General features: G+C 39.2%; 1 protein-coding gene across 1 annotated transcript; it reads right to left on the bottom strand.

Annotated features, from left to right (window-relative positions):
- Positions 1 to 272: 272 nt before the first annotated feature.
- Positions 273 to 1,306, bottom strand: LOC122437976 (olfactory receptor-like protein OLF3). Its single transcript, XM_043462440.1, has one exon. The coding sequence runs from the start codon at positions 1,304 to 1,306 to the stop codon at positions 353 to 355; it is 954 nt and encodes a 317-aa protein (XP_043318375.1). The 3' UTR covers positions 273 to 352.
- Positions 1,307 to 12,697: the final 11,391 nt, after the last annotated feature.

Raw genomic sequence — 12,697 nt, 5'->3', positions numbered from 1 at the left:
ATGCTTTTGTTCCCAATGGAAACATAATAACCTTCTATAAAATTTAGATGAATAAGAACAAGTGGTCCAAAGTAAGATCTAATAATAGATCCATGATTGCAAAAATATATTTCACAATAACAAATTATTTTTTCCATTAATTTTGGGTTAAATGAGTGCAGATTAAGTGCGGGAAGTTCTATCACAGCAGGGCTTAAATTCTCTGAACATCCTGCTGTGACATAACCTCCTACCCAGCATCACCAGTACATGTTCTGTCATCACCTTCCTGGTTGCCAGGGCAATGCAGTTAATTCTTCATATCAGAATTAAGTGAGAGGCAAAGCTCTTTTCTCTAAGTGATGCTCTTATTTCAAGTTGCCAGTTTTGACATTAATCCAGATAATTGTCCTAGAAGCTTCTGCCAGGCCCCCTTCACCTCCTTATTCCTTAGACTGTAAATCATGGGGTTCAGTACAGGCATCAAAACGGCATAGAAGACAGAGATCAGCTTCTCCTGAAGCACAGAAGGGCTGGAACTGGGCTGGATGTAAGTGAAAATGGTCATGCCATAGCACGGGACAACCACTGTGAGGTGAGAGGCGCAGGTGTGGAAGGCTTTCTTTCTCCCCTCTGTGGACTGGATCTTTAGGATGGTGGAGATGATCCTGATGTAGGACAAGAGAACCAGGCAGAAAGGTGTCATCAGCAAGACAATACTAGAAACCATGATGGCCACCTCATTGGAGGAGGTGTCCACACAGGCCAGCCTGACCACAGCTAGGATTTCACAGGATATGTGATCAATATACTTGTTCGTGCACATGGGCAGCTGAAAGGTGATGGCAGTATGGATGAGAGAGTTGACAGAGCCACTGAGCCAGGATGTGACGGCCAGCCTAGCACAGAGCCCTCCGTGCATGATGACCGGGTATCTCAGGGGGTCGCACACAGCCACATAGCGGTCATAGGCCATCACGGCCAGGAGAACAAACTCAGTCCCCCCCAGGCCTAGGGAGAAGAATAACTGAGCCGCACAGCTCACGCAGGGGATCCCTTTATGTTCCGCAAGGAAGTGCGCCAGCATCTGAGGAACGATGCTCGTGGCGTAGGAGACATCCACGAGGGAGAGGTTGCTGAGGAAGAAATACATGGGAGTGTGGAGTCGGCCGTCCAGTCTGATCAGAAGGACAATGAGGACGTTCCCCAGCAGGGTCAGCAGGTAAGTGACCGAGAACAGGATGAAGAGAGCCACCTGAGTGTCCCAGTCACTGGACAGGCCGAGGAGAATGAATTCTCTCACCCAAGTCTGGTTATCTGTTCCCATTTAAAAAATGTGAGGTTATTAATCTGCAGAGAGAGACAAAAATTGTAGAAGCTGTTGAATTAACTGTAAGAATAACTTCTTAAAAGAATGCATACTGTATTCAACCTTCCAGCCTTAGCCAGATGTTTTAGAGTGTTTTCGACCAAGATGGCAGGCCTGATTCTGGTATGCATTCTGTCTATTCCACACAAGTAATGCAAGCCATTGCCTTCTAAAGTATAGAATGGTCTGAGGGAGTTCTTCATAGCCTGGCAATAATGCAGTGCAATTTTATATCCTTCCAATTTACACTAGCTTCCAGGACAAGAGAGGATGGTAGGTGACAATGAGAGGTAAGTTGACAATACTGATAAACATGTTTTGAAGTCAAGGATAACCCTACATAAATCTGCTACACCAAACATGAGGAAATGAATAAAGAACCTACCAAAAAAAAAAAGATTCAGAAGTGGCACATGGATAGTACAAACAAGGTTAGTGTCTCATGGAGAGATCTGAAGTTAGATCTTGTTTTCATGAACTTACCAATGTGTGATTGGGTTAGAGATTTAAACTTTTATGTAGAGAATGTGATCATATTTTATAATTAGTATGTGTATTTAAGGTCAAATGTAAACAATTTATGAGGAAGTTACTTTTTGAACTATTACTGGTGGCAGGACTTTAGCAGAATAGGTACTGGTTGTAACCTAAGCTCCTCCCTTGGAGAGAAACAAACGTATTTCCCTCACTGCATTTCACCTTACACTCATCATTAGCTGGTTGTCCTAAAATACAAATGTAATTATACCTCTTTCACGCACAAACAAATCTCGTGATGTATAAGTGCTTACAGAATTAAGAACATCATGGACAGGGAGTGTCTGAATACTCATTCATTAGGAGCTGCTATATTTTTTTATTAATTTTAGCATTCATTATCATGCATGCTTTTTAGGGCAAAGCATTTTACTAAAATAACCTGTTAATACTTAAATACCTTCCCTTTCATGGATATGTCAGCTAGTTATTTTTAACCCATCAGTGTGTGTATATATATATACATCTATCTATATAGGCAATTTCCTTCATTTTAAAATAATTTAAATTCAAAATAATTGATATCAAAACATTCCTATTTTCTACAGTCATGGAAACCCTTTTAAGACTCCTGGTAGACTAATATAGAAATAACATCTGTAAAAGTATAGCTGAATAAAGGAGGGAAATGGGCTTGTCTGATGGTTTTCACGTACCTGCAATGAACACTGTCTCCAACATTAGTGTTACCTTGGGTCAACTTTCAGCTGAATAGAGCTTGATTCCTAGTAGGTCTCAGGATGCACCATTAAATAACTGATAGATAGTGTGTATATATCTAAACGCTTGATGTCAGAAAGCTAAAGCTTGGTATTTTCAACTCTAGACAGATTCTAGGGATTTGATGCTATGCGTAAATATGTGTTGTTCCTTGATGTCAACAGGTAAAATGGACCTTTGTGGGTATTTATTCCACTTTTCTTAATAGAAACAACAGAGCAAAACCCTCCTCACAAGGAACTAGGAACACAGCTCTTGTTCAAAAGCCAGGTTTGAAGATAAACACAGTTAAGAGTTGGTCTTGTTAATGCTTCCTTCCCAACAAGACAGTCTGTGTTCTTTTTTCAGTACTTGTCCAACTCTAGTTGCTTTATCTTTCTGCAGGTACCTAATGGTCCTTTAGGGCCATTAGCATACACACACGCAATGCTTCTTTAATGACAAGGAGCTATTTTACATGCTTTAGGCCATATCTTCTCATACTCCACAAACTACACCTCTCAAAATGTTTTGAGTTTTCTTTGCCTAGTCAAAAATAAATAATCCAAGCCACTTGCTCAAGACATAGTATTGACAAATGCCGTATCCCTGTGGTTCATCTTCGACATGAGCAACATAAAGGAAGGGTTTTTTCATGCCTGTGCTTTATGATCTGTGGTGGATGTAGGGAAATTATTGCAACACATTAAGTGATATAATATGAAGGTGCCATTGAAATATTCTGTTACAAAGTATCTCCGTCTTGCCCAATCATGAATTCTCGAAACTAAAATATTAGTAATTTATTCCTTTTCTGTTGATATTATCCTGAATTTTTTAGATATAATTAGCATAAAATGGGGGTTTTAAGATGTGAATTACTTGATCTTGTGACTCTTTAAAATAGATGATGCAAGAAGGAAAACTGAGACATTTACAAATGGAGAAGGGATGAGGAATGATACAGAAACTAAAGGAAAATCAGCTATGAGGTTTGGAGAGCAAAGACCAATTATTCATTGTTAAAATATACCCTTTGGTGACCCTAAGTAAAAGTATCTCCATGTGCCTTGTCCCACTAGTCCGGTTATTAATACTGACAGCAAATACTACCAAAATGCCTTCTCTCTATGACAGAGAAATGGAAATAAAAAATTAGTTTTCAGATTCCCGGTGTAACTCATTTTACATGGCTTAACAACAAATTGAAAAGTTCAACTTTACTCAATTGTGATTCACTTAAGTAAAGAATTGTGTTTATTTAAGCTTAAAGCTATTTGGTCTTCAGTGCTGGCATTCTTGACAACCTTGGCTGGGACAAGTAAGAATCCTGAATACAAAAACACATTAAGGTAGCTCTCACAACCTGCAGATGTGTTTCTTTCATGTTGATCAAAATGACTCAGAACCCATACCTCTATAAAGCTGAAGTTTCCACAGACACTTTCATAGACACTGTCCGTACTTTCATTTAGAGAAATTTTCTCTGACTCATGACTGAAGAGTTGCTTGATGTAGACAGCGAGCATATCATACCTGAGAAGGAATATCTGCATCATCTTACTCTGTAGAAACAGAGAAGCCACGGTCTTCAGGGTGGCTGATATCTCAAAGATGGGTTTAACACACTGAAAGAACAATTAATTTACTCCTGTTCAGGTCCTGTGATCTCCTTCCAAGCCTGATTTGACGACCTGACTCCACACAATCTCAGACCAATTATGAGACTCCATTTCTCAAACATGTGCAAGCCTGACATTCACCTTTGGTGATATATTTCATTACAGCCTCAACGGATAAATTCTCACCTTATTTATATCTCTTATCTTTGTCCCTGTTGCTAACACTAAGATTTTCTTTTGCTGGGTAATTCCAGCTGTCTCCAAATCTCCACGGTGCAGTCTCTACAGACAATTCTTGAGGAACCAAGCCTGGGATGAGGTGGGAGACCTAGATCCTAACTCCAGTTCACTGTCTTGAGTTCCTAAGGTCTTTGCATAAGCCATTAATTGTCTTATATCTTAATTTATCTGTTATTAAAAAGGAAAATTATATCTTGGGTACAAAAGCCTTCAGAAAAATTGAAACATGAGGCTTTAAGCAATTGACAGATATTTTTTCTGGAAATATAATATTCCTACTATCTGTTAGTTAATATCAATGCCTAACTAAAAATTTTATACTTTTGGGCATCCCTGACTTCATCTTTATGTCAGTGCTAAACCTTAGAGTTGAGAAGCCTGCAGAAAAAAATTGTACATAAGCCTAAAACTTAAGCAAAGCTGTTATTTTAATACATTTGCAGCAATACTTAGGGTGAACAATTTCACCAGTCATGTTACATATCCTTGACCCAAAGTCTCTAACAAGTCACATCACTTCTGTTTCTATATCTTCTGAACCCACACTCCCACATGCTGCTGATGACTCTCAAACATTAATCAGTGTCTGACAAAATACACATTTATGCTACCATCTGTGTCTAAGTTGATGTGAAGAGTTTTCTCTTCCAACAGAGGGAAGGACCATATAGAATAGATAACACCCAAATTCCTTGGGCTCCAGTAAATCACCTGGGACTAATTGTGACTGTGAGGGACACTACTGGGAGGAAGTCAACAAGAGCTCCAAAAACAGCTCCAGCACAGACCTAACGAGCTTTGGCAGCAGCTCCACTGGCAACATAGGGCCAACGGTGTCCCCTCAGGGGGCCCCGTGCATTAGAGTGGAAATTGCTGCCCCCATTCCCAATTCACAAGGGCAGGGCCTCCATGCTGCCCTCCCCCTGTGGAAGGCTGTTCTCCATCCTTCTCCCACCAACATCTTCATTATAGCCCTGCTGCTGCTGCTGCTGCTAAGTCACTTCAGTCAGGTCCGACTCTATGTGACTCCATAGATGGCAGCCCACCAGGCTCCCCCATCCCTGGGATTCCCCAGGCAAGAACACTGGAGTGAGTCGCCATTTCCTTCTCCAATGCATGAAAGTGAAAAGTGAAAGTGAAGTTGCTCAGTCATGTCCGACTCTTAGCGATCCCATGGACTGCAGCCCACCAGGCTCCTCCATCCATGGGATTTTCCAGGCAAGAGTACTGGAGTGGGGTGCCATTGCCTTCTCCGTCATTATAGCCCTAGGTCATTCTAAAAAGTCAAAGAAGCCAGCTCACTGGGGTTTTAGGATGTTCTCCTGTAACCCAAAACAAACTTTAGCCTTCAGTGTCCCAATCCAGGAAGAACTGACTGGGGCTGCATCTAAATCTAGTGTAAATACCAATTCTCCTCCTTCGGACTCCAGATGCCCTTATTCCTTCTCCTAGAAATGGGAGAGGTGTGCTTCAGTCCCCTGATGTATGTGCAGTCTAATTGGTTCTGTGAGCATGGCCAGTATGATAGACATTCTAACACATGTCTCATGATACTACTTAAGCTCCAAAAGTGATAGCATCACATAGGCAGATTTAAAAATCCAAGATACGGAAGCAATGTGAGTGTCTAATCACAGACAAATGGATAAAGAAGATGTGGTGTATATGTATATATACACAATGGAGTACTACTAAGCCATAAAAAAAACAAAAATTTGCCATTGTGGCAACATGGATGGTCTTGAAGAGAATTATGCTAAGTCGTCAGACAGCAAAAGACAATATTGCATCATGTAACTCATATGTGAAATCTAAAAAATACAACAAACTAGTGAATGTACCAAAAAATAAGTAGACTCATGGATACAGAGAATAGCCCAGTGATTACCAATGGCGAGGGGCAATATAAGGGTGGAAGAAAAGGAGGTACAAATTATTGGGTGTAAGATACGCTTAAGGATATACTGTACAACATGAGGAATATAGCCAATATTTTGTAACAACTGTAAATGGAAAGTAACCTATAAATTGTACAGAAATTAAAATAATCACCTATAAGCCATTAAATTATATTAAATAAAATCTAAATCTACAATAAATTGACAAAGGGAGTTTTAGCAACTAATAAAAAAATGGAAAAACAATACTGTCATCCAAAATTCTTGACAAAGAAGGATGAAACTACTACACTTCTTCAAATTTTATTTTAATTAAAGTTTATATTTATAGATTGTAGATTAATGTGTCATAAGAAATAATACAGAAATACCTCTTATACTGATTTACCAGTTTCTCGCAATAGAAGCATCTTGCAAAGCTACAGTACAATATCATAAGATAGTATGATAAACAAGGTCATTATGTAATTATAGCCATGTGGTATGAATAATGATAATGTGGTAATACAATATCACAACATATTGGCATTGATACAGTCAAGATACAGAACATTTCCATCACCACAAGAATCCTTCATGTTGTCCTCTTATAGTCACATCTATTTCTGTCCAGCCTTTCAGTTCAGTTCAGTTCAGTTGCTCAGTCGTGTCTACCTCTTTCCGACCCCATGAACTGCAGCACACCAGGCCTCCCTGTCCATCACCAACTCCCGGAGTTTACTCAAACCCATGTCCATCGAGTCAGTGATGGCACCCAACCATCTCATCCTCTGTCGTTCCCCTTCTCTTCCTGCCTTCAATCTTTCCCAGCATCAGGGTCTTTTCATCATCTCATCTTTTCAAATGAGTCAACTCTTCACATGAGGTGGCCAAAGTATTGGAGTTTCAGCTTCAGCATCAGTCCTTCCAATGAACACTCAGGACGGATCTCCTTTAGGATGGACTGGTTGGATCTCCTTGCAGTCCAAGGGACTCTCAAGAGTCTTCTCCAACACCACAGTTCAAAAGCATCAATTCTTTGGTGCTCAGCTTTCTTTATAGTTCAGCTCTCACATCCATACATGACTCCTGGAAAAACCATAGCTTTGACCAGACAGACCTTTGTTGGCAAAGTAATGTCTCTGCTTTTTAATATGCTGTCTAGATTGGTCACAGCTTTTCTTCCAAGAAGCAAGAGTCTTTTAATTTCATGGCTGTAGTCACCATCTGCAGTGATTTTGGAGCCCCCCCAAAAATAAAGTCTGCCACTGTTCTGTTTCCATTGTTTCCCCATCTATTTGCCATGAAGTGATGTGACCAGATGCCATGATCTTAGTTTTCTGAATGTTGAGCTTTAGGCCAACTTTTTCACTCTCCTCTTTCACTTTCATCAAGAGGCTCTTTAGTTTCCTCTTCACTTTCTGCCATAAGGGTGGTGTCATCTGCATATCTGAGGTTACTGATATTTCTCCCGGCAATCTTGATTCCAGCTTGTGCTTCCTCCAGCCCAACGTTTCTCATGATGTACTCTGCATATAAGTTAAATAAGCAGGGCGACAATATACAGCCTTGACGTACTCCTTTTCCTATTTGGAACCAGTCTGTTGTTCAATGTCCAGTTCTAACTGTTGCTTCCTGACCTGCATACAGGTTTCTCAAGAGGCAGGTCAGGTGGTCTGGTATGCCCTTCTCTTTCAGAATTTTCCACAGTTTATTGTGATCCACACAGTCAAAGGCTTTGGCATAGTCAATAAAGCAGAAATAAGATGTTTTTCTGGAACTCTCTTGCTTTTTTGATGATCCAGTGGATGTTGGCAATTTGATCTCTGGTTCCTCTGCCTTTTCTAAAACCAGCTTGAACATCTGAGGTTCATGGTTCACATATTGCTGAAGCCTGGCTTGGAGAATTTTAAGCATTACTTTACTAGCATGTCTCCTTTTAACCTCTAGTTATTACCATCTGTTCTCTCGATCTATAATTTTAGCATTTCAAGAATTATATATATGTAAAATCATACAGTATATTCCTTTGGGACTGTCTTCTTCATCCGTAACTTGGTATCACACACTGCCACATAGTGATCACAGGCCATCACTGCCAGAGGAAAAATCCCAAACTTACCCAAACCTAGCAAGGAAAATAACTGGGCTGCACAGCTCCTATGTGGAATTACTTGATGTTCTGCAAGAAAATGTACCAGCATCTGAGGAACAACAATTGTGGCATAGAGACATCAGCAACAGAGAGGTTGCTGAGAAAGAAATACATGAGTATATTAAAAAGAGTCATGTACCATGATCATCTCAGGAATTCAAGGATAGTTTGATACCCATAACTCAATCAAGAAAAAAAATTTAGTAACTACCTATGGTGATGGATGGCAACTTCACTTATTGTGGTGATCATTTTACAATATATACACTAAATCACTACACTGTACAACTGAAATTAATATGATGTTGTATGTCAATTATGCCTCAGTTTTAAAGATACTTTAATCACCAAATTTTTTAGGTAATAAAGTAAAATAAAAATATACCAATCTGATGCAAATTGGTTATTAGTATAACCTTCCTAGTGGAAGGTTGTGTGTGTATTGAGGGGTGGAGGGCATATGTGGGAATTTTTTGTACTTTCTGCCTAACTTCGCTGTGAATTTAAAACTGCTGTAAAAGAAACAAGTTAATTAGTTGAGATTGTTCTAGCTTCCACTTAGGTTGCAGAAAGCTAGAAAGAGCATTGGTTCGATCTTAAAACAAGAAAAGTTTCAGTGAACTACAAAATCATAACTTCCCGTGAAATCATTGGTTAACTGAGATTGCAGGGCAGCCAAATAGCATAAATCTCAAGAAGGATAAGTGCATCCAGAAAAAGATAGGATGGGAGCTCTGACTTATATGCTTACTGTATGGGAAGAAAATAGGTCCCCAAACTAGGGAGTGAAAACTGATTCAACAAATTGCTCAACTTCAAGCGTGGGATGTGGTGAGTATAGAATGGCTGAGAGCTATGGCAAAAAGAGGAGTTCCCACCAATTCTCAATGTTTTCTCCACAGATTTAGGACAACCCTTGCAAGAACGTTTTCAGGAAAGTGAAAAACCAGAGAAAACCTTCTACCTGGTGCAGGTCTAAGAGAAGGCAACCACATCCACCGCAGTGAGCAGAAGGAACTCTCCAACCACCAACCACCACAGAAACACAAAACTCAAACCCAGTTCATCCCATGACTGTGTTGATTCTCATACTATCTACAAAACACGTGTCAAACTGAAGAAATGTGTCCATTTCAAGGCATTATACTGTTTATGTTAGTGTCTATTATACTATGTGAAAAACATAAACTGTAAATCTAAACTAAAGGTCAGAGGAAAAGGCCAAAAAAAGTAAATGTCACTGAATAAAAGGTTAACAGAAGAAAATCAGATATTTTTGGATTACAGGAATTATCACACAGGGGTTTTAAGACTCATAAATAAATTAAAAGGTCTAAAAGAAAAGATAAACATTGTCATAAATTCAATTCTTTCAATATCGAATTGAAAACTACACAGAGAAATTAAGTTGAAATGCTACGTGTGAAGGACATAGTCAAAGAACTAATGATTGCTTATGAGTAGACTCAAGAGAATCAAAAAATGATCAATAAGAAAAAAGATGAACCGATAGAAATTAGCAAAACTGAAGCACAAAGAGGAAGAAATTATAATGGTAAAAAGAGAAAAGACTCTTCCAAGACAATACCAAACAAGCTAACATATGAGAAACTGGAAAATCCCAACAGAAAAACAGAGATAGAAGGAATACAAAAAATACTTGAAGATATAGTGACCAAAAAATAGTGAAAGAAATTGAAAGCACAAAACCAAGAAATTCAGCAAAATAAGGAAAAAACAAAATGTGGACATATGATATTCTATCTAAAAGGTAAAAATAAAGTGAAGATCTAGAAGGGAGCCTGAAATAAAGTTACATCACATACAGAAGTAGAACTGAAAGTAGACTTCTTCTCAGAAACTACGCAAAACAGAAGACAAGGAGGGATAAGGTTAAAGTTTGAGGTAGTGGTGGTGAGTAGGGGAGGCTGTTGTCAAAGAATTCTTTGTGTAGAGAAAATATCTTTTGAGAATGAAGGAGAAACAAAGACATTTTCAAATAAACAAACCTGAATGAATATTTTCCAGCAGACCTAGATTTCAAGAAATGATAATGGCTTCTTGAAGAAATAATTCCCATTATAAAGCAGGAAATCTAAAAGATAGGATTGTATATTGTATCACATCAAAAAGTAAGACAGCTATTGAAGATTAGTGGGGTCAGGGGGAAAAACTAAGTGTCCAACCTGAATAGGTTATGTGATAAGCTAAGTAATGCACGACCTCCTGAAGATGTCTTTGCCCTGATTCTCAGAATGTGTGAATATGCTGCCTTTTATGTTAAAAGTTACTTGCACATGTTTTAAAATAAGGATCTTAACATGGAGGCTATTCTGGATAATCTTAGGGGTCCCATGTAGTAAGATGGATCTTTAAGAGAGCACAGTCATGGGAACAGAGACAGTAGAAAGAGATGTGAAATGGAGGCAGAACCTAGAGGGGTGGGATAGGGTGGGGGTGGGGGTCCATGGGGGAGGGGACATATGTATACCTATGGTTGATTCATGCTGATGTATGGCAGAAACCAACACAATATTGTAAAGCAATTATCCTCCAATTGAAAATAAATAATTAAAAAATAAAGTTTCTAAAATACGTACAAATAAAAATATGGTAAACTGTGTTCGAGCCCTGGGTTGGGAAAATCCCCTGGAAGAGGACATGGCAACCCAGTTCAGTATTCTTGCCTGGAGAATCCCCATGGACGGAGGAGCCTGGCAGGCTATAGCCCTTGCGGTTGCAAAGAGTTGGACATGACTAAGCGACTAAGCACAGCACACAAACTGTGCTTAAGGCATATTGGGGGAAAAAAAAGAAAATGGAGGCAGAGGATAAGACTCAGAGAGGGATTTACTGTGCTGCTGACCTTGAAGCTGGGAGAAGGGGTGACAAGCAAAGTGGAGGCTGGTAAAGGCAAAGGAGTCGTGAGATGAAGACTGCAGAAGAGACAACCAGGCATAGAAATTCCCCTTCTTAAAGCATCGTGTGTATAATTGACATGCGTATACTTGTATTTTTCACTAATTTTCTTCTGCTAGCTCCCCACTGGTCTCAGATGAAGTTGAAAGATAATTTTGCATCAATGCTCTCTGTACCCTGACACTTCCTACCTGCCTGCTTCACCCTCACTACTGCCTCCATCTTCTATCTTCTCTGCGCTGCAAGTGAGGCTTTGGGACATTTCTGAACTTCCATGCTCTCCCAGCTCTGCACCTTTCCCAGGCTGTCTGCACCTTTATTTGGATGGTTGTCATCTGGATAACTTTCCCTTACTATTCTGGTCTCCACTTGGACCCTTTCTCTTTTTAAGGTACAATTAAATATCAACTCTGTTTGAACACTGAGATTGTGTGTTCACAAGTAGAACTACACATCAGCTGACTCAAAGAAGAGACAATGGAAGAAAGAACTTTGAGAAGTCTTCAAGGAAGTATGAAGATGAGCTGCTATCATATTCTTTCTCCCCCTTTCCCTCTATTTCTTGTACAATTACTACTTTCCCCTCTTTTATTTAGGCTTTCTCTCAGAGGTGAGGTCTACTCTAAACTAATTCAGCTCAGCAGATTTACAAAGATGATCTAGGGCCCTGTTGTGTGGAGGAGGAAGGATGGAAGAAGGTGTTTTTATGGAGACTGGAAGCTGACATCTGCACAGCTGACTCAACCATCTTGGTTCATCAAATTAAGTCTGTCTTATTTTACATCAGTATTCGATGAGGAATCTTTCTTAATTAGATTAAATACATCTTAGAAATTTTATACATAGTTTCAAATTTTAAGTGCCTATTTTGTGTCTAAAGTCTAGGAAAAGAGCTAATATATTTTTCAGAGGTTGGAGAGTTTTAACATTTAAATGGTACCCTGTCAAATTCTTCATAAACTGTGAGGTTAAATTACTCTCAGTTCATATTACTATCAGAAAGAGTTTGAAATGTAGCTGTTCCTGGGCCAATCCTAGCCATCTGTATAATCACCTTTAGTCATATTCTATCCAGGTAAAACAAGACCTTTACTTGACTGTTCTTCTAAGTCACCTCTGAGACCCAAAGGTTATCTCCAGATCTCAAAGGTCAAGCTCAAAAACATTTTTAATCAGCACTCTCCTCAGAACAGTAATTCATATAATTACTGGAGATGGATATATATCCCACACATTAGTTTTAGTGAGTCTAAAGGTAAAAATGCTTTTGTTCCCAATGAAAACACAATAAAGCTGTAAA

Source organism: Cervus canadensis, chromosome 3 (assembly GCF_019320065.1).
Source record: "Cervus canadensis isolate Bull #8, Minnesota chromosome 3, ASM1932006v1, whole genome shotgun sequence".
NCBI lineage: Eukaryota > Metazoa > Chordata > Mammalia > Artiodactyla > Cervidae > Cervus > Cervus canadensis.
Note: the sequence above shows the minus strand (reverse complement) of the source record. Positions and strands in the feature narration are given on the sequence as shown.

Bases quoted from the DNA above. Each gene is read 5' to 3' on its own strand.
- LOC122437976 (XM_043462440.1), bottom strand. From the start codon at position 1,306: ATGGGAACAGATAACCAGACTTGGGTGAGAGAATTCATTCTCCTCGGC.